This window comes from Ylistrum balloti, unplaced genomic scaffold (genome assembly GCF_031769215.1).
Source record: "Ylistrum balloti isolate Yb309-2 unplaced genomic scaffold, AGI_CSIRO_Ybal_v1 Utg370948, whole genome shotgun sequence".
NCBI classification, from domain to species: Eukaryota; Metazoa; Mollusca; class Bivalvia; order Pectinida; family Pectinidae; genus Ylistrum; species Ylistrum balloti.
This window is the reverse complement of record NW_026782534.1, coordinates 72,046-96,104: the sequence shown is the minus strand read 5'-3', so window position 1 is coordinate 96,104 and position 24,059 is coordinate 72,046. Positions and strand designations below refer to the sequence as shown.

Genomic DNA, 24,059 nt, shown 5'->3' with positions numbered 1-24,059 from the left:
TCCTATTAGATATATAGATGTGCTGATGTTAAACTTGAGTTATTACATAACTTATAGGTATCCTTATGAAGACAATGGTATTAATTCAGTATGATTATAATTTGTTGTTACAGCCGATGTATATCTAATTTCATGAAAGTGCCTGTTGTTATCAGACAATGTATATATAAATATCGATGATGATATCTATACAAGTTACTTATCGATGTATGTTTATACCCGGGTGATAGAATGTTGTTCCAAATATCTCCCAAGTTATCAAGTGGTAAACAACCACTTCATTTAACGTATCATCATTTATAAAGATAACGTTGCAATGAATATTTCCGTCTAATTGTCTCAGTTGGTGTCAGTTATCAGTGAGACAATTCATCCTTAATAAGAACCAGTGATGTCTGTGTTTCTACCACAAATAAGAATGGTCATTCCGGTATGAAACAGACCGGCAACACTTAGCTGCACACAGTTCTAGTCTTTCATCACACAGTAGTAAGCATGGTTCTGTCCCGTGCATGTCATACAGTAGCAGCTTGTATGTCAGTTCATACCATGACAACTGTAGTACGTGTGTCAGATCCTACTTGACAGGTAAAGCACGTGTATTCTGTAATGCCAGTGGCGGGCTAAGTACGTGCATCCTGAATGGTTGGTCATTACGACAGGCCAGCACCGCATCACATAGAGCACCGAAGGGCAGACTCGACCTTGAAATGACCTTTATAAAGGTCATAGAGGTGTCACCGAGTCTGGTGAGTCAACCTTTGGTAACACAAAGAAAGTCGTCATTGGTTCTTTTCCTTTGACTTTTGTGAGACCTTTTTTCTGAATGTTGAATCCGTTATCAAAAAGGAACTGAGCTGTCGTCTCGGGTACCTAAACACGACATTGTAAAGAAGACATAATGACATTGAAAAAATAACCATACATACAGATAACGTTTACGAATAATGAAATGTAAGAAAATATAAGAAATTAATACACGGCGATGTAGAAATTGTTCATTACTGTATTATTACGGTATTCGGACAATGTTCTACATCTAATAGTTCTGCGTTTTTTCTTCTAAAATCCAAATGACAATAAAAGTTTTCTCATTGCTTGCTATTTTTACCAACACCATTTAAAACGAGTGATAAAGGAGAAAAGAATGTGATTCTCTATATCAATTGAATTTTAAATCTATTTCTACTGATTTATTCCATAGAAACTGGCGAAAAAGGAAAGAAATTATTTTTGCTGTGTTGTCTGCCTTTCACAATTCATTTTATTTATGACATAACATTTTCCTTCACTTCAGTAACAGTTGCACTTGATATAACAATTATATAACCTTTTGACCCTTAGTTATGAAATAGACTGATAGTATTAGTAGTGTTTGGTACGTACTTGTATTTTTCCCATCTCTCCTGAGCTGTCCATACGACTGGCGACATTAACTGTGTCACCCCAAATGTCATACTGAGGTTTCCTGGCACCTATTACACCCGCTATCACTGCTCCGTGGTTCACGCCTGCGCGTCAAACAAAAATCAATTAGGAGAAAAATCATGGAGTATTTGTAATTTATCCAAACATGATCTTGTAGTAAACGAAAAATGTTGTTTCGAAAACGTAAAGGTATAAGTGTACAATGAATAAGCTTTACATAATACAATATATTAATGAACAAATTACATATCAATGAATTATTAAAAAAGAGTTCAATTTTAAAGTTTGAGACTGACGAATTTAAACCTAATAATAGCAAGGGACCTTGACCTTTGATCATCAAAACAAAACATTATTGATGTCCAGTATAAATATTTATTTCATTAACGGCATGTGATAATGTGGAAAATGTTTCTGATCTAATTTAACTAAAGCTTTAAGTTGATCATCAACAAATCGTACTTTAAGTTTGAGAAATCATATCATAATCATATTGCATTACCTATCCTGAGTTTAAATTGGTTTAGTGTGTGAGTGTTGATTTCGTCCAGTTTCTTCATCATGCTTAAAGCAAATGTTGTCATGGTAACTATGTTGTTTCGCCTCTCCGTAGGATCCATGATGTTCTCCCGCCCTGGTTGTAGACCCGTGGCTGCCATATATGTACTCCCTATCGTTTTTATCTTCTCAACAGTGGAAAATTCTGACATGGACAGCAACTGCAGAAACAACATATAGTATAGTATCATATGATAATAGAAGTCACAAAATACAGACTCTACACATACAAACTGACGCAATATGATACAGACCGAGGTAAGATATAAGGCATTACAAGAGTATCCCATATACAAACTTAACGATGTTAAATCAATTACAAATCGACAAAAAATAAGTTGTGGGATTCCATTTACCTGGTCGAATTCCGCAATTATCTCGTTGAGAACGCGGATACACTCAAGACCATTGCGATTGGCAGCACTTTGTTGGTAAAAATCCTGGAAATTTGGTATGGATGCAAACATGACAGAAACACACCCATACGTCTCACTGTACATGTCCTGTGAATTAAAAATATATAAATGCAATAGTTCATTTTCATTAACTTAACAACAACACAAGGGTACCATCTAATGAGCCGGATTTTCTCCAAAACCTTATCATCTTTCTTCAACAATGTAACACCAGTATTGTTGAAAGACAGAGAGAAATAAAAGGTTAACCTCGACATGCAGTACATTGATATTCAATCTGGTTTCCATACAAGGTAATCAAAATTTCAAATACCGGTTAATTCTTGAGGAGATTTATATACCAATATATATTGAGTCCTTGCTGATAAACTGATGGATGAGTGTTATAATCGTAATAACATTGTTTATATAATTTACACATCATTTGTCTACCAGTACACAACTCCTACTTACATCGTCCTTCCGATTGCCCCTGATGAAGTAATCGGCTACATGCTGAGGCAGTATGTTCTGTAGTAATTGCTTGTTCACCTCTGCTGTAACCTTCACATTTTCAGTGTCCTCATTAAACTGTCGTCTCCAGAGGAAATCTAATCTGTTAGTATATTCTACCTGAAAAAAGAAAGAAAGAAAATTAAGAAGTAATCTAGAATTATACACACTGTCTGGGTTTACAATGAGTAATACACAATGTCATATTAAGTATGTAACAGGTTATACGATTGTGGAAAAGACACGAAAGTGACTATCATCTTTCAATACATTTATATAGGCGTGGTCTGTTATTTTGTCCATATTGACTGCAAGATCTTGCCAATTGAAATGTGTTTTCCATACAAAAGAATAAGATAAAGTGTAGACAAACACCGAATTAAACATATCAAATATCTGTCTTAAGACTCTCCCGTGATGCCAGGGACCAAAAGTGTTAGGAGACAATGGAGACAGCTGGTCGAAATAAAAGTCAAAATATAGACACTTCTATCCTAAGAAGGCGATAAACACACCCGAGTCATATATCTACTTAGGATTATGTAGTCAACTACACGACTGTCATCGTCTTCCCTATATTTCCTTTTGATTATACTATAATTTGAGATACCATTTTTCTTTGTTACCTTTAGTATGAACGTTTGCTGTAGCTTGATAACAATATATATGTTTAAATAAGTATTCCCAAGAAATGATTACTATATCATTCCAATCATTGTCTGTATCAAATCTATGAATGAATATGTTGACCAGTTCCAGAAAATAAAATAAAATGTCATTGTTTTTATACGTCGTAAGTGTACCTCAGAAACGGCTATAACATTGATCTGAGTTATCATATCTACATTACATTGGTCGTTTCCTTGTAAAGGAAATTCTATTAATCAACATACTATAAGACTGTTATTAACCTCACATCTGTGCATAGACTAACTGACTTACTTAAGCGTGGATTGATGTCAAGATACACTTACCTGCCTATCTAGAAAGAACAAGGTCAAATAAAGGATAGCCAGCAGGAGAGAGGCTGTGATGGTCATATCTAGGGGAGGCACACTGCTGGATCTGTAACAAACAGGTACAGGTACACAAATATTACAAATATAGAAAATTATATACTAAAACTAACATTAACTGTTGGATGGAAATATTAGATATACGTAGATATGAATTACCAATATGACATATATGAATGAGTTATCAATTAACAGGAAAACTGCAAACATCACCATAGAGATTTAATACTTTACGTTACTATATATAATTGAAGATTATTTTCTAATTTCATTAAATAGTATCTTTTTTGTATCAGCTAACATCAAACGTGAGATTCTCCTCCCTCGATTTTTTTGCAAGTGTATTAATGTCTGTGTCTTCTCGCAAAAGCCAATTCTTTTCTTGTGCCCACATGTGATGGACCTACTAAAGTGCATTTTATTATTGAAGATCTAAGAAATCTGGACGCAGAAGCAGAACCATTTATCTGATCACAGTAAAAGAAGTTTACAAGACTTGTCGAGGGAGACAATACTGCCATGAAGTGAGTAGCGAAGTGCAGAAGCTACATTTTGTTTCTCTAACGTCCTCTAACTCTTAATCTAGAGATCTCTAAATCAATCAACTCATATCATCATGTAGCCTGATATAGCAGGTCGATACTTTTAAATTTGCGGAGCGGATAACAACGAACAAACATCACAAATAACATTTTGCCAATTAAATGTCTTGACTATGACAGATAACATCATATAACTTACTGCATATGGAGATCTGCTCTAAACACTGGCAGTAGATGAAACACCAAATTGTATGTCACCATGATAACAAGCATGATAGCCATTTTTATGAGGTAGCCAATCTGCAGGAAGACGCAAGTTGACGCAAGACCAAGGAGGCTGATGTGTGTCCAATACTGTAACATTAGATTAACAACTGACACTAGATATTAATGTAACACTTATTCAGCGACAGTTTAATATATTTATAGACGAGTGTTTGCAATGATAAGCTACATGATTAAAATATTGAAGACAGCATGTCTCTTTAATTTTGATTGCCGTTGTAAACTGGACAAAACAATCAGTTTCGCCTCTTTTGAAGAAAAACTATAATTCTAAATCAAAATCTACATACCGCGGTTAATATTTTCAAGGACATTAATTGAAAAATATAATGAGAAAATATGACCATCGTGTTTAGAAAGTTTATTTCAGCAAGGCATGCAATATCAACACTCACCACAGGTGCCCCATAAAACGTCACTTCCTCTGTGGTATTGGCTAGACTGTTATTGTCTAAGGGTACACAGTTATCACAGCTCTTATAGTCCACCTGAAATACATCAACAAAGTCTAAAATGAATGTTGGAAGTGCATGGTAGCGAGAAAACTCTTCTAAAGATGAACTCAAATATCCATTTCAGTAGTTTTTACAAAATGACACACGTTTTTTAATATCAAGAAATATCACGGAATTAAAAAGATTGATTATGATAGTTAAATGTGAAGGAAATTGACAGAAAAGTAATGAATTAGAAATAACATAACTTGTATGATTGACACTAACCACGCCGATGATGGTAGAAAGACAGACTACAGCCACACACAGAGCGGCCAGCATGACCCGTACTAGTGCACTTCCCTTTGTCTGGCCTGATAAGTGGGCAAGAATTCCAATAATCACGCCTTTATCTTCCGAGATCTGGAATAGAAATATCATCCAATCTGTAATGTTTCGTTGTGAATTTATCCACAATTAGATAATATATAGTACAGAACGCCATATACAGTCGGATATGTAATTACTTGTAAAGATACTTCGCTATAATCTGAAACAACATAGTGTCAGATTATCATTAACCAATTGATACATTTGATACCACTGAAACAGCAATACTTTTTAATCACGCTTTGACAGGAGGAAGTTAAAAGAATCATAAGTGAAATTGTTCATAACTAATATCTTCTCTACCACATTCAATTCATACCATCGCAATCTAATGTCATTTCATCAAATAATTGGAAAATCGACATTGCTATGGTTATGGTTACTCCATGTGAATATGGTTACTAACCATCTACTCCACGTGAATATGGTTACTAACCAGCTACCCGGTGACTACGGTTAATAACCAGCTACTTCCTGTGACTATGGCTACTGACCAGCCACTTCCTTGACTGTGGTTTTTAACCAGTTACTCCCTTGATTATGGGTACTAACCAGCTACTCCCTTGACTATGGTTTTTAACCAGCTACTCCCTTGACTATGGTTACTAACCAGCTACTCCCTTGATTATGGTTACTAACCAGCTACTCCCTTAATTATGGTTACTAACCAGCTACTCCCTTGATTATGGTTACTAACCAGCTACTTCCTTGACTAAGGTTACTAACCAGCCACTCCCTTGACTATGGTTACTAACCAGCTACTCCCTGTGACTAAGGTTACTAACCTTCTACTACCTGTGACTATGGTTACTAATCAGTTACTTCCTTTGACTTTTGTTACCAACCAGCTACTTATTCCCTATGACTATGGTGACACCAGCTACTCCCTCTGACTATTGTTACTAACCTTTCCCTATGACTGGTTACTGTTCAGCGCATAGTACTTAAATTACTTACCAGGTAGTCTCCAATAAAGCAGATGAATATCACAGATAAAAAGAATGCTAAGCCAACACTAGCACAGCCATACCAGGAAGTACGCAGGATCCTGCAATACAAACCCATTATAATGGTATGAGGAAACATTTAGATATGAGTTTCAGTTTTCATAGACAATTTGTTCCCAAAGCTAATCATCATGCTATGTAGATTTAGATGTAGCTACAATGCCAATCAGGTAGTATTGATAGACATTCTGACATTAACTTACCACATTGACATAGACATTTTGTATGATATTTGACTTACGGTAGTGATAGTCTGACATTTGACTTACCCTTATGACCGACAACCACATGATATTTAACTTACACCTGTGATAAACAACCAGTTTATTTGATCTACCTTATCGATTGACTTATGTTTTACATATTAAAGTTGTGATGGTTAAACTACATAACATTTTCAACCCAAATGGCACCACTGTGAATAGTAAAAATACTACATAGCATTTCACCTACCCCAATGACAAGATGGCCTGTATAACCTGTACAGCTACAAAGATACCGGCGATACACAACACCCCGATCCTGAAGGAGGGATTCGGTCTTCTGGAGTACTCGTTTTCCATCCCGTTCTTAAAGGTCAGCAGTAGCCAGTTAAAGTCTCCCCCAGATGTCCATGAACTATAAAATAATGCATTGACATTATAACTGAAATTCAATTTCGATATACATAGATGTAAACATACAAGTTTGAAGTCTGAAGTATAAACTAGATGTCAAGGGTGTTATTATAAGTAAAAGAAAAGAAAAAAAACCCGATTATGATTAAAAACATACAGAAGCTTTACACTTTGTAAAAATATAAGTTGGATAACATCATTTGTTCCGTCTTTTGTTTCATCTGTACAAGAAATCTGAAGTTGTTCAGATGACTCAGGTGAGTTGCTGTAGCTGATCATTCATATATATTATAATTTGTTGTTTATCAATGTCATTCCTTCTACAAACGTTAACCATTCTACGTATTTTTACTGGATTTTTAGTACGCCAGAGCTGTTTACATATTGTAATTTAAGAAAAATTTCTTGTGAAAATCTGTTATTTCTAAAGTTGTCGCATTCTTCTTACTATTTTACTGTTGTCAGATTATGTCCTCTTAGAACGATCATGTCCATTTAAACAAAATACCTTTAACTTACTTAGCTTTCGTGACGATATCAACTAATCTGACCAGGTATGACACTGTCTTCAGTCTCAGACAAACGGCAGGCTTATTGCACTACCTGTATTTGGTACTAAGTCCAGTCATGTTGATTATGGTAATAGAATAGAAGTTCTTATAGCTCACCAAGTAGAGGATCTGGGTGTGATTTTTGATGATTTAAACGGTCACCTTCATCAGACAAATGACCAGTGTGGAGCGTACTAGCACAGATGTATATAGTGTACGAGATGGTAAGGAATCGACCAACTTTGTACTATAATCTTTTGTACACGAAAACCACACATGCATTTGTAAATGTATACTGTGAATTTTTTTAATCAGTTAAGTACTAAAACTAGGTTGTGTTTGTGGTTTAAACATGATACAACTCTCCCACCTAAAAAATTGTTGATGAATTCATATTTCGATATTATACCATTCTTAGAGTTAATAACAACACATACACAGAAATAAACAACAAAAATCTAATAAAAAATTGTGATTAATTAACAAGCATCAAAAAGGTCAAAATTTGCTATCACAAGAAAAAGACAAAAACGTAATATTTCCAAGGCGTACAGTGAAAAGTCTTAATTAACGACCGACAGTCGCAACTGCTCGCTATGATTATTGTTGGCGGTCAAATATCTAGTAACACGTGATATAGTGAAAACGTCTTCAATTATAAAATCAATTTGATCTAAATCATCAAAATATTGAATCATAGACTCGATCATCAAGAAAAATGAAAACTCACAAAGGGAACTAAAATATTTCTCATGATGTCAAGCTCATCAGTTTGTAGTTTCATTGTTATACAACTGCTTCTCATTTTATAAACGAGTATTTTCTCCGAATGACTTACATTTACATAGTGTTTACGAGTGTCGTTGATGAAATAAAAGATATTGATCCTTGTGGAACTCCTAGTCTTTTTCAAGGCTCATTTTCGCCGCAGTTTTTATCGATTCTCTGTTTGAATTGTGATTTTTTTCAATTATCTTGGTGTTTTTTGGACATTTAAAGATTATTGATGTGAATGAGTTTTAACAACTTTATCATTGATCTTGCAAGGAACTAAAACAACAAAACAAAATCGATTTCAAATTTCAAATGAGATCAACAAAAGAAAAGGAACAAGGAAAGCGTGAAAACGGAGAATAAAATATTCTAGAAAGGTAAGCGACTCTCCTTCAACGGAGTAGGTCGCCATCCATTCGATCCTCGAAATTCTGCCTGTGGTGACCTGACAGATCACGCGAACTACGATGCTATCTATCTTTAATAGTCCGTCTGTCTGTAGATTTTCTGTAGAGCCGAGTGTTTAGAACATTGTGTTAAATCCTGACAATCGTACCTTTTCTTCCCTAGATCCTTGGACTTTCTTGCTAACTCTGCATTGACCTCTCCTTGAAATTGCTGGCTCATTGCGACCACACTGAGAATAAATTGATGTATATGAATGGTATATTCCAGCTTGAATAAACACATCTTATCTGTTGTCAGATGTGCCAAAAATAGATATCTTAGATACTCTTGATCTTTAGATAGAGAATGCTCATACATCTTAACAAGTTCAAGGGGAATGTTTTTTTATTAGTTTTGTTGTCAAACAACCTTTTTACCTACCTTTGGTCGTCGACAATGGAATTCAGCACCAAATTAGAGTCGAGAAATGCCAGGCTCTACAACACATTGATCAGTATGACAATATTCCATACACACAACCAATTAATAGAGCATCAAACATGTATTTTACTCAGGTGGGAACAACGTCATTATACACTTTGAATATATTCTAGCCCAATGACAACAATTTTTTTGATATTCAATTTATTTTCGACAGGAGAAATATTTTAATGCATTTCAATGAATCGATTATGAATCTGACCTGTCAAATGGTATTGTCCTTGGGCAATATTTCAGAAACACAATCTTTATTAAAATTTCAATCAATACTGAATGACAAGACTTAAATATGGTGATGTCAGTTAAACAGTGATATTTAAGATAAATGGATTAAGATGGTTGTTATGAAAACACGGGATGTTAATTACTACATCGCAGAGTTAATCATATCATTCGTGATAAATTACAGTGATGTTTAACAGAATGATGCTCATTGTGCGTTACTTCTTCTGCTGCTTTAGTTATATAACTGTAGCCTGGCTGAAGAAATTGCGGTATTACTATATTGCGCGGCATTACAACAACTATGGCATTATAACAATAACTATGATATGTTGTAATATATTACTTTATATTAAGTGCAGCGTTACTATGCTATTGCTGTGATTGAGCTATAAACCACCACAAGCATCTGATCAGCCCTTTTAAAGCTCTATACTCTAGGTCAAGTCATCCAGTCATTTTGTGCAATATTTCTCGGTTTCGTGAAAGGTGCGTGCGAACGGCGTCAAGCAATCATGCGCTTACATAGAGGTACTTAACGCTTAGGCAAATGTATCTTGCGTATCTTGTGTTCAAGTTTATGGTTGTGAACCAACATGAAGTGTGCTTAGTAAAAAACGCAACTAGAACCAGATGAAATATACCGAGGATGGGATGAAATCATAAAAACGACAGACTACTGCCATACTCATGGGAACAAACATATTTTCCTATGAGACCGATATGATCCGAACAGCTTATCGAAATAGGCAATACAAAAAAATCTAAATAAATCAAGTGTTGTTTCAATAAGCAAGAAAATGATTTATCATACCGACAGAAACCTGAAAGCAAAGAAACCACATTCTCAGTAAGATAATTTACCTCTCAGTTTTTCGGTCGTTACTTACAGTCTAGTTTAAACTACTTAGGTAACTTGCTATTAATAAGGTTCTGACATATGGATGATGATGAAGGAATAAGGAATTAAAATAGCTGTCACAACGATCTCAATAGGAAATAATCCATTTCCTTTTCCGTTTGCTGCTCGTTAGTTCGACTGTTGGTTCAATGATTCTGTACAGCGTTCTCATTTTTGAACGTGTCGATGAAGCAGAAGACGCTTATCCTTTCAAACACAAGGTCTTATATCTTGAGATTTTTCAGTGGTATCCGCACAAAATCCAAAAACAAATTAGGAAACTTAATATACACCGATTCGAGAAGTGTTGGTTTGTACGATGTAAATTATTTTGAGAGATGTGAAATTTCACAGGTCTTTATTGCGCGTTTGATTTATTTTTTAACCATTTGCCTGTTTGTTCATTTATTAAATACATCGCTTTTCGATTTAAGAGAGTGATATTGTTTGAAGTCGACCTAAATAGAGTGCAATGTTATGCAGTGATGAAGATGGAAAGTGCGACAATTCGTTAGTAAATGGGTTAAAAGAGCTACTGGCCTTGATATTCAGCTGAACGTTCTGTGACTTTTCACAACTGATATGCTCGCTACGTGATTTTATCGACTTCTACCCTCATTATGAGGTATCAAAACCAATGTTGCTGGAACTGTTTTCAGTTAAACAGGACAAACAGACACTGTGATACATAGAGGAGCACTTCGCAGTAACGCCGTACACTTTACACTTGGAGAACATATGCGCCGTTGTTGATTTGCAGAGAGAATGTGCTGATCATAGAAACATCACAGAACATTTTGTCACTAGCAATCTTCTTATCGACCCATATAACTCATAACAGCAGCCTTTTAGCGTCTCTAACATTTAAACTCCAAAACAACTTCATTTTCGAATTAGATATCAATTCATGTTCTTTCTAACGTCATACTTATAGAAGATACTTTCCAAACAACCCTTAATGTTACGGTGGCATAGGTAGACGGCATTGTTATTCATTATGTTCGCCATTGAGTATAAAATGTGTTGTTTCTCGGCAGTTCTTTCTCAAGGTTTCATTCCAAGTTCACATGTGATGTTTGTATATAAATTAATTACATCCAATGACAGTTGAATGATTTTCGACAGATCGCTCCAAAAGTCCAAATCTTCTCACGGTCAACATTGGCTTTAACATTACATCCAATAGCTTAATTTTTAATGGTGGAGAATTAAGGCCTCCTATGACAACTCTGAATGTGATATAATCTTGATTATAGCACCAAATACATTCTCTATTTTGAGGTTGTACGGTTTCTTGATTTGTGTCCTTTGGAAGGCCATAAAACTCTCTCTTTATAATACCAATTTGTGAGACAATCCTTTACACTAACAAACAAACTGAGCGCCACTATTGTGACAGCATCAAAGGCTTTTTACAGCACCTATATGTGCTATAATTGCTTAAATTAAAATGTTCAAAGCCAAAAAAGCTAATGGAAAACTGAGGACTCACATCACATTATAATGTAAGCTCTCAAGTGTATTGTGCAACGTTGGCAAAATAAATGCAGCAAAGCCATTAATTAAATATTAAAGTACAAAGCATTCTCCGTCACCAAACTATATTGTTAAATTACTAAACAGATGCACTGCTACAAAATTGTGAGTTGTCTCCCCTTTACGTGTGATAGGGGGTGCTGTGATGTTAGTATTGTTAATCGATAACAAGAACCTATTACCTGTACTTACAGGAATGAGCTGTGTAAAACAAACATACACTATTAATTACTACAACTCACCATCCTGATGGTGAATCTGACAGACACCGTAATTGTTTCAGATTTTCATGTCTATAGTTCACTGTATACATTCATTCATTTCGTTAATTTCATTCTATAAAATCATTGCCTTAATTTGTCACTTGCAATAAAATTATTCAATTTAAACACCAAAAGGTGTTTCATTGTGTCTCAAATATTCCAGATAGTTCATAACAACATTCGTTCTTTTCTATAGTGTAATCCAAGTTATGACATTGTGCTAGCCGGTACAAGATACGTCAATGAGTAAAATCATTTTTTAACTGCTGTACCGCCCTTGTGGTTCAGGCCTTGACTTACTGTAACACTGAGGAGTTTGGTTGCCATGGTGCTGACACGTAAGTTGGCGAATGGTTTGTCCACGTTCCAGCCCTCCAGATATTTTGTCACCCGTAGAGAGGCACGTAAGGAACTCTCATACCTTGAACGTATTTTTCTTCCCTCGTCAAACTGAAAACAAGAAGCAAGAATGTAAGTTTGAAGTTCAACCTTTAATTATCACAAACTTAAATATTCTGATCGTTTTTTATGATTATAGAAAGTTATCATGTATGTTACAGCACAGTTATGTCAGCCCTGTTATATTATATCGATAAACAGTATTTACAAACCTCTCTAGTTTTCGGAACAATGAAGAAAGTTTCCACGTTATGGTAGGAAAGGTAAGAATTTCTACGGGCTCCATTTCCTGGTTCAACCTTAAATTCTCCAGCAAGAAACTGAAGAGTGTTCTTTGTGATATGGACCTTTCTGTAAAAAAACATGGGATGTATAAAACGAGTGTTGCAAACTATTTAGAAAGTTGGTTAAACAATATATAATTTTATGATATTTAAGATATTTTGTGGCAATTAACAACCTGTCATCTCAACTCCTCCTCGAGTTTATAGTCCAACAAATAAAGAAGGGAGAACGCTAATCACGCTTTAGCAAAGATATATTTAGGATCTACTGTTAATATATCTGGAAAAGCAGAAAAACATCAGTATCTGAAAGAGTGTAAGAGGATCAAGAACATTGAACTATCTTGTTGAAAGTCTTTGAGAGCTTAAAAGGAACAAATAACTCTATATAATTACCCAGGCAAGCCTCCAGACTCCATGTGATTGGCCAGGGTGACGTCATCAGACCAAACGTCATATTGCCATTTTGACAAACCAAGCACCCCACTCAGCACCATGCCACTGTGAATGCCAATCCTCATATCCACGTTGACCCCCGTGGCCTCTCGCACTTCCCGTATGGCCTCGATCATCTTTAGACCCATGTTAACACAGTTAATAGCATGGTTTGGGTCTGGTATAGGTAGGCCACATACACAGTAGTAACAATCTCCCAGGATCTTTATCCGCATACACTGGTTCTTCTGCAATCGCAAGGTCAGTTCAACTTAAGTTCATGGCCAAAGCAGGAGATAAAATCTTCAACATTATACAAATTACCACAAAGTGTAATATCACATGGTCACCAAGATTAGGTCAAGGTCACACGAAGTTAGAAAAATAAAACAATTCGAAGTCGTCTCAGTGTCGGTTTATATCACAACAAGGTCACCAAGATTAGGTCAAGGTCACCTCAGAGTAAGTCAATATCATAAAAAGGTCAATAATATCGGGTCAAGGCCACATCAGTGCCACTCAATATCACAACACAACCACCAGTATCATGTAAATGTAAAAACAAACGCTGGTGCAGGTTATCAAAGATTATTGTCATTATTACATACGCTGTCGACCAGGCGACCATATTAACCAGGTACGTCTTGATAAAGCCGTACCTAAAATGATACAGACCTACTTGTTTAGATCTTCTCAAGTTTAACCGGAGTCGGACGGTCATCCACTAAGCAATTTATATGTATCTAAGCAGAAATGACTGACGCCATGCTTCCTAGCTGGCACTGCCAGCTCAAATCTAAACTAATAAAACTATCTAGATTATGGGCATAATGAAGTTTCGATGTCACCTCATATTACAAAGTTTATACAAAGGACATTGAAGTCAGTAATATGCTAGTGATTTATAACATGGAATTAATCATTTCTTGTATTACACAAATCTGAAGGGAAATTGAGCACACGTTTTATACCATCATAGAGCTCTTGCTAATGACTTTTAAAACTATCATCAGCATCAACATGTCTTTCAAAAAGTCACTTCGGACAGGCGACATCGGTGGAATTACACATTGCCAATCTAAAAATCAGATTGTCTAAATATAGCACATTGGGACATCGGGAACACAGTCATAAACTTGACAATAGATTTTATGTTAATTATTGGGTAAATATACAAGACTATCTGTTCACTTATAATTTATATAGGTATATTCTTTTTGGATATATTTCTTTAAAAAATTATATGAAATTCAAACCTGTTTTGAATATCCCTTTAAAGCTGTCATGTACTGTATTTCAAACATTTGTATGAACAACAATACATAAAATATGTTAAGGGAAGCCCCAAAAACAGATACAGGTCTTTGACATCACAGCTGGAAAACAATCTCTATCACGATTGTTTAGCTATGTAATTAAAGCACCGCAATGGATGTGGTCAAGGACTGCGTGGTAGCTAACGTCTTATGTCTAGAAGTAGTTAATAATCTAACACATAAATTTATGTCCAACAAGACAGGAATATGTTGCATCTCATTACTACGGAATAGTATTACCTTGTCACGGGAAGGTCAGCATTCTATAGGGAGACCTTGGATAGGAATAGCATTGAGGCTATACATACTTTAAATATAAACATCGTCTCCTCGACAGAAAAGACATCGCCTAAATGTGACAGATAGAAAGGGTCGCAAACCACTAGTATTCAATTAACAGGATTGCGAGAACTACACACATATCTATGGCAGCGAAATGAAAGTATGCGGGTACGACATCACCACAATCCCGGTTTGATTTTGGCTGTTTACACTCTGCGAGATGACTGGTGATACAAGCACAATCCCGGTTTGATTTTGGCTGTTTACACTCTGCGAGATGACTGGTGATACAAGCACAATCCCGGTTTGATTTTGGCTGTTTACAATCTGCGAGATGACTGGTGATACAAGCACAATCCTGTTTTATTTTTGTTGTTTACACTCCGCGAGGTGAATGATGACACTGGCACAATCCTGTTTTATGTTTGCTGTTTACACTGCTTGAGGTGCTATGTTTTTGCTGTTTACACTCCGCAGGGTGAATGATGACACCAGCATACACCTCTTATTTTGTTATATGTATACTTAATATCCTCATTCATGTTTAATGCCATGTTTGAAACAGCAATGTCAGCGTCCATCAGGTGTTTTTCTCTGGTTTGTTTAAATACTTATAACCTCCCTGTATCCCAAGATATAATGAGATGAAATGTGTGACCAAAGCTTACAATCTTACCTACATGCTTATACAGGAGTTACACAAAAACAGAAGGAAGAAGTGTAGATTAACGTAAACTAACCTCTGCTAACTGGTCAAATCTCCCAAACAATTCATTTAACATCTTCACTAATTCTGAGGCTGTGCATTCTGCAGCTAGAGGTGTGAAGTTTACTATATCAGCATACAGGATACTGAAAAAGAAATAACTTATTACTGGAGAGGACAAAAGGTATGTTTTATTTTCTTTATCAAATAAACATTTACATAATTTGTGTGACTTAAGAATAGTGTTAGTTATTTGTTGTGTGTTTTGACGTTACAATTATGGTTTCATTTTTAATGAAGAAGTCGTTTAACCCGTAACGTCTTTTTCTCTTTTTCCGTATCAATTTGTTTATATTTCGTTTAATGGAGTCAGTAGAGAATTACGATTTTGTTTACTTATCAATATGATTTCACCACTCGAAACAAATATATCACAACCGGTTATTATACTGGTAAGCACGGAATGGCACCAATCAGATATCAGGTCCTTCAACAGTTTCACACTAAAGAACGTCCTTCAGTTTCTCATTCTTCCTCCAAGATTTCCTACCATAATCATCAATAAAATGTTCCTACTAATCATCTAACCCCTTTAAAGAATTTTCTCCAATCACCATTTCTTCATTAGGTCCCAATATTCCAATCCGACAGAGAGGAAAGCATGGACAGAAATTGATGGACGTTGCTAGATTGTACGGAGCAAGTTACTTTATCTGTGCATAATAGATCTGACAGAGGTTATCTTATTTGTCAGGTAAATATTCTGAAATCATTCATCAGAAGAGATGTGTCACTGGACTTCTGATGTAAGTGACTGGTGCTATTCACTGGTCATCTGAACCCTACCCAAAACCCAGCTTTCGGTAGAAGCCCTATAGTTTAAACCTGACATCTTCGACAATGCAAATAAAACATGACGTGCAGAATGTAACCTAGATTAATTAACACGTGTCGAATCAAACAGGATCGAATGGAGATTAGATATTCAGCTTCTGTATCTACTAACACCCGTATCATTCAGCTAGTCCCACTCATTAAGGAGGTAAGAGGGTCAAAAGGCAAAATTTCACTTTTGTTCTGATGATCAGATACAAAATAATTTACAAGAAAAAAAACGTTACGTTGCTTGTCCTCTGTTATGGTTACGGGTGTCAGAATGTGTTATAGAAATCACTCTTTTTCGATTATTTCTAATTTCCCCCCGGGAATAACAGGCATTATTTTAACATGTACATTCGAGTTTCGAATGGTATTTGTTGAGATGTTTGGTGAAAAAAATAAAATATGCTACAAGAAAAAAGATAAACAATAGGCAATTTTCTATGTAAAAAAGGACCCAAAGGACTACTGAACTATTTTGTCGTAGTATATAGAGCTATGTGAAACAATTAACTTTTACAGGTATGCATTTATTCAAATGGTACACGTAGAGAGCTATGTGAAACAATTAATTTTTACAGGTATGCATTTATTCAAATGGTACACGTAGAGACAATTTTGAAATATGCATGTGTATACGTATATTGAATGTATATATAATCTCTGCTGATGGCTTAACCAATCAAGAGCATTGAAAATTAATTTGACCAAAACGTAACCGTTCCTGATACAGACATGTACACTCGCTTGTTTAGATCTGTTGGCCATCAGTGATATTTTTATTATTATGTTAGGGATATATAAGAGTATGCAAGTGTGAATGAAGGTTGTTTTTGTAATTGTCATAAGAAAGAATGAGTGTTTAAGGAATCATTGAGTTTGGAAGTAAATGTATGTTGTTATGCGGGCGGATCTTCCTCTACAATCTCTTATGTATAAATTCAAAAGGCCGTTATTTTCAATGTTGAAATACCTAAATTGAAATTACAATAAATGTATTCAAATATACATGTAGAAACAAGAATATTTATACCGTATATTGCACATGTTGAACGAAAATATTGATTTCACTTTACATTGTAGCATATAACAAGGGAAAGATAAATCAAGAAATCAATACAAATTATTGCCTTTAAAAGTATGATGTTATGATAATACCAATGTGTGATTCCTCATTGTGAAACAAAATAGCATGGAGCTATAAACACACACAACCAATGCTAATTGTTCATAACAGAATTACACATTAAGTGATAATTTGTACAGCTAGAGCTTCAACAACAAAGTACATGGACAGATTCTATAATTATCAACATTTAATCAACTTGCACTTTAAGTCAAAAATTATATATGTCATTATTTTACGCTGATTGAAAATTATGCATTATTTTATGCAGATTTAATCGATAGAACAGTAAAAGTGTTGTTCAAAAGTGTTGTAAGTAAACGACATGCCATTAAAAAGAGTGATTTACCTGATATTGGTGTATTGCTGTACATACAAGTCGTGAAATGGCGAGGGCTTGGGTCGTTTACTGAGGACTGTTTTGGTAATGCCTTCCTTCATCTTCTCAACAAGGTCAGGGGGCATACAACTGTTCAGTAGTTCCTCCTGTCACAGAGGTCAAAAGGTCACAACCTCATCAATATCAAATACTGGGAAATAGACTTCACCAGTGTCTATCATCAAAATTTACATAAACCTAGACTAATATACACGTGAAGGTGGCTGATGTCACTACATATAAACTGTCGTTTGAATCTTTTGAGGTTCACTTACTCGACGTTTGTAACTACAAAGTAATAACAAAAAAAAAATGATTTTATTTTTTTTTATTTGTAATTTATCAAATTTAGTAATATATACCCTGGAGAATTTTTCTGATTGGCTGCGCCGGTCAGAAATATATTGTGATGTCGTTATAGGAATGAATTAAAAATGGCGTTACAAAATGACTGCCTCCGTTTGATTTTCTCCTCCAGAATTTGATTTTAAAACTTGCCAAAATGTAACTTTTCTGAGCTTTACTTAATAAAAAAGCAACATTTAAGACGTGTTTCATAAAATCTCATATGAAATGAAAACTCATTTAAGATGCTATAACTTTGCACGAACTATATCAGTACGGATTCCGGTGTCTCGAAATATCAAGGGAAGTAACTGTGTTTAATCTCTGCGTTAAGAGCTTTCTCGTGCCTCTGCGGTGCCCCAGAGTCATATTCATTTGATTTTCTCAACGTGATAATCAGGAAAATGTGGGTTTTACTGACACTCACCTGTTGATGTTTCTCACGTTCTAACTTGACCATGGATTGGATCGAATTGCGTGCCTCCAGGAAGGTGTTCCTGTGAGTGATGTCGGTTAGGTACTTGTGGTAGAGCCCAACCATGTTACCACACAACAGAATCACAAGATTGCAGGCGATCTGTGGGTACAATATGACCTTATTAGCAAAACTGTGCATTAGTTGTTTAACGTGCATGTTTCGGTCAAGTAAAGACCTTGATGTTCTTTTTAGTATGGTAATATTATCACAATCAAGTGATACTAGGGTTATCTTTACAAAAATACTTTACCTGAAGAAATAGGAAGTCTTTCTCTTTAGTGAGGAAGCCTACAGTGGTGGTCTCTAACAGTGTAGTAAGGATACCCAGACACAGGGACCAGCGTTTAGAAAGTGGTAGCATCATATGGCACACAAGAGTGGTGTAAAATACCACAGCAATGTCGTCTGAGGGTTCACGATGATCGCCAGGGACGTTGTAGTAGACGTTAATGACCGCTAGGAGGAGTAGCCAGGTGATGACCGAGATGACCGACGAACACTTGAGGTAGAGTTTCTCCGTGACTACCACCAACATGATTGCCAGCATTGCCACGACGCCACAGCCGAGCGTGGCTATGTGAACCTGGGTGGTAGGGTCTGTGAATGTCTGCCATGTGGAATAAAGTAACAGAATAAAATTATTTACCAATCTACTTATTTCCAACAATTTTCTATATACGACAGTAACGGATATCTTATATCGTCTAACAAGAACTGACCGCAACTTCAGCTACGACTTTAATTTGTGACCTTTACCTTGAAGTGACAAAGTCCGATATGACCTGCCGTTTGGACAAAGTATAGAAACATTATGATTGCCAGTCAACATAGAGGTATTACGTATTCTCACTGTTAAAACTAACCCCAACTTCTGACCTAAACTGAAACTCAAGAGAAGGTTCTAAAAATAAGAAATATCACGCAGCAAACAACTAAATTGATTATTATCAATTTAACCGCTGAATTCATATAGAAATGAGAGTAAGGGAAGTGTATTCTGGACCATAAAATATAAGGACGCTGCACTCAAGACTGGTCTGTAAAACAAATATATCAACCAATCAAATCGCTCATACACTATCATAATTACCTCACAAACAACAACGTGGTACGTGATGGCGCAGATACAGACACAGATGGTTAATGTAAGGAGTGCGACAACGAGAGTCCTCTTCATCATCGCGCAGTAACATTGGTACATCTCCTCTATCTGTAGACTGCGGAATGTCTCCTGGTCAAATATGTAATCGTATGTATTATTAGAATAGTCCTGTATAGGTAATCGGTCATGGCAAATATAGGTAATCTGTCACAGTATATATATAGGTCATCTGTTACAGTATATATAGGTAATCTGTCACAACATATAGATAATCTGTCACAGTATATATAGGTCATATGTTACAGTATATATTGTAATATGTTACAGTATATATGGTAATCTGTCACATTATATATATAGGTAATCTGTCACAGTATATATAGGTAATCTGTAACAGTATATATAGGTAATCTGTCACAGTATATATAGGTAATCTGTCACAGTATATATAGGTAATCTGTCACAACATATAGGTAATCTGTCACAGTATATATAGGTAATCTGTAACAGTATATATAGGTAATCTGTCACAGTATATATAGGTAATCTGTCACAACATATAGGTAATCTGTCACAGTATATATAGGTAATCTGTCACAGTATGTATAAGTAATCTGTCACAGTATATATAGGTAATCTGTCATAGTATGTATAAGTAATCTGTCACAGTATATATAGGTAATCTGTCACAGTATATATAGGTAATCTGTCACAATCTGTATATATATATAGGTAATCTGTCACAGGTAATCTGTATAATATATAGTAATCTGTCACAGTTTATATAGGTAATCTGTCATAGTATATATAGGTAATCTGTCACAATATATAGGTAATCTGTCATAGTATATATAGGTAATCTGTCACAACATACAGGTAATCTGTCACAGTATATATAGGTAATCTGTCACAGTATATATAGGTAATCTGTCACAACATACAGGTAATCTGTCATAGTATATATAGGTAATCTGTCACAACATACAGGTAATCTGTCACAGTATATATAGGTAATCTGTCATAGTATATATAGGTAATCTGTCACAACATACAGGTAATCTGTCATAGTATATATAGGTAATCTGTCACAACATACAGGTAATCTGTCACAGTATATATAGGTAATCTGTCACAGTATATATAGGTAATCTGTCACAGTATATATAGGTAATCTGTCACAGTATATATAGGTAATCTGTCACAACATACAGGTAATCTGTCACAGTATATATAGGTAATCTGTCACAACATACAGGTAATCTGTCACAGTATATATAGGTAATCTGTCACAGTATATATAGGTAATCTGTCACAACATACAGGTAATCTGTCACAGTATATATAGGTATTCTGTCACAACATACAGGTAATCTGTCACAGTATATATATACATCCGTGTAGGAGAACCGGTCAACTGATACAACAAAACACTGAACAAATTATTTTTTTATTGCTTGTCCGATATTCACATAAAATACATTAGTTTACAGACATGTTTGTAGCTCATGGCGTCAAACCGTGTTGAATAGGTAAGCGAGTGTATGGTACACAAATGAATGTAAAACTTCTAGCAACCAATCTATATATATATATATAGTTTACATTCAGACTCCCTTATTTTGCACCCATTTTTAGCAGCGGTGATTTTTTTCTTAAGAATGATTTTATCGCAAGGAAATGGGCAACAATTCGGCAATGGTGAAATCGATGGAATATGTCTTTCTCGAGAAAAATAATCACTTCCATGTACATTGCGGTACCTAAAAAACGACAATTCTGGTAGATATTGCGGAAATACTTTACCTCGATTACGTCACCGTCAAAAGACAATACAGACGGTTCAAAAACAAAACGGTTCCCCAGATATACTCAAATCGTTTATGTCTCCATTTTGTTACAAAAACACCCAATAGATATTTCGAAATATATCATACAACAGATTTTCTGACAAAGAAAATACACCAATCAACTTTAGTTAGACACAGAATATTATGTCTCTCATTTATACAGTATTTACAAATACTGCGCCAGTCATATCATATCATTGGACGTCGTAGATTCATCTCCATGCAGAACGAAGGTAATCCATCAAATCTAAAGTGTCATTTTCTTTAGTAAACCTGTTCTAAGCGGGAAGGATAAGGGTGTATGTCCTCAGTCATCTTCCGTCCTTTGTGGTTTGACAATGATAACCAGCTCTCCTTTATGGGTTGTTTAAGTGTCCAGCATGTTATATAGATTTTGCATTATCATAAAATCACAGTACATCACTAATTATGCGAAACCCAAATGGCATGCTTAACACTTTATTACACAGTAAATTATAACATATAACATGTAAACACTTTCAATAAGTACTGGATTCATAAAACCTTACAATAATTTGAATTGGATTCATGGATATCTCGCACCGATGTTTGCCTACGTCATGTTTTGTGTGTAGTAGATGGTTTAGATGTCTACGTTTCAGTTTGTGTGTAGTAGATGGTTTACCTGTCTACGTTCTAGTTTGTGTGTATTAGATGGTTTACCTGTCTACGTTCTAGTTTGTGTGTAGTAGATGGTTTACCTGTCTATGTTCCAGTTTGTGTGTAGTAGATGGTTTAGCTGTCTACGTTATAGTTTGTGTGTAGTAGATGGTTTACCTGTCTACGTTATAGTTTGTGTGTAGTAGATGGTTTAGCTGTCTACGTTTCAGTTTGTGTGTAGTAGATGGTTTAGCTGTCTACGTTTCAGTTTGTGTGTAGTAGATGGTTTACCTGTCTACGTTTCAGTTTGTGTGTAGTAGATGGTTTAGTTAGGTTACGGTTTGTGGGTGGTAGCTGGCTTGCCTGTCTACGTTGGGTTTTGTGTCTGGTAGATGGTGGTTTTTTTTTACGTTACGTTTGATTGTTGTAGCTGGCTTGCCTGTTTACGTTGGGTTTTGTGTCTGGTACATGGTGGGTTTTTTACGTTACGGTTTGATGGTTGTAGCTGGCTTGCCTGTCTACGTTGGGTTTTGTGTCTGGTAGATGGTGGGTTTTTTACGTTACGGTTTGATGGTTGTAGCTGGCTTGCCTGTCTACGTTGGGTTTTGTGTCTGATAGATGGTGGTTTTTTACGTTACGGTTTGTGGGTGGTAGCTGGCTCGCATATGGTAAGAGGTCGTTTCTGCTTTACAGAATGTATGTGATTACCTCGTCAGGTCGCGACTGATGTGATGGAACCAAGCTTTGTTTCTCTAATATTAAAAATGAAAAAAATGAAATTATTTGGTTTGATGGGAGAGAAAATAATGTATACATACCTTGATGTGTGCTAGAGATATTTCCTCCCATGATGACTTTACATTCGGGTTGTATGGGATTCCATACTGCCCCGGGGGTGGGCCTTGCCCAAACAGATACGAGGTCGCACGGCCAGACATTGCTATTTCCCTTTAATCCATAGATTCCTGCCAAACAATACAACCACCATAATAACAGTCCTCCTACACAGCACACAGATTAAATTAATTATAACGTTAGTGCAGTTCCTGAGAGTTTAGTGGTTAATATTCCAACTTCATTCGTGTAAAGTACAGAGCATATTTTCCATTCAGTGTTACGTTACGATCAATGGTAGAAATCAATGGAGAAGCTAGTTGTGTCCCCTAGACTCATTGCCTTAAGGGGAAGTACGTATATAGGCAAAGCCCGTCTTAAAAGGCTGGTAATCAAAATAGCATCACTACACAAGTCAAACATGTAATTATGGTGAAGAAGACGTGGAATGATATGTAGACATATTGATTGTTATGTAATAATGGTTCCACAGATGTCAGCCAAGATGATAAAAAAACAACAATCATCCCACATCAATCATTTGGTCTGTTCTGATAACCAATATGGAGTGATGTGTTCTGTACCGGTTACCGGACCAAGTCACGCGGAATGTACCAGTTACAAAGAGGTGACGCGGCATGTACCGGCTATCGAATCGAGTCACGCGGTATGTACCAGTTACAAAGAGGTGACGCGGTCTGTACCG

The 24,059-nt window shown here is 35.7% G+C and overlaps 1 protein-coding gene across 1 annotated transcript; it reads right to left on the bottom strand.

The window, feature by feature from the left end:
* Positions 1-726: 726 nt before the first annotated feature.
* LOC132559691 (adenylate cyclase type 2-like) lies at positions 727-23,457 on the bottom strand. The gene is made up of 23 exons (XM_060224310.1): positions 23,338-23,457; positions 20,040-20,180; positions 19,200-19,556; positions 18,899-19,048; positions 18,097-18,233; positions 15,777-15,888; positions 13,400-13,686; positions 12,932-13,070; positions 12,621-12,770; positions 12,250-12,258; positions 9,339-9,394; positions 9,067-9,147; positions 7,022-7,186; positions 6,519-6,609; positions 5,460-5,594; positions 5,133-5,225; positions 4,652-4,806; positions 3,869-3,959; positions 2,856-3,014; positions 2,343-2,489; positions 1,931-2,147; positions 1,387-1,511; positions 727-873 (listed from the first exon to the last, which is right to left on the bottom strand). The coding sequence occupies exons 1-23, from the start codon at positions 23,455-23,457 to the stop codon at positions 727-729; spliced, it is 3,264 nt and encodes a 1,087-aa protein (XP_060080293.1).
* Between the last annotated feature and the right edge of the window lie 602 nt (positions 23,458-24,059).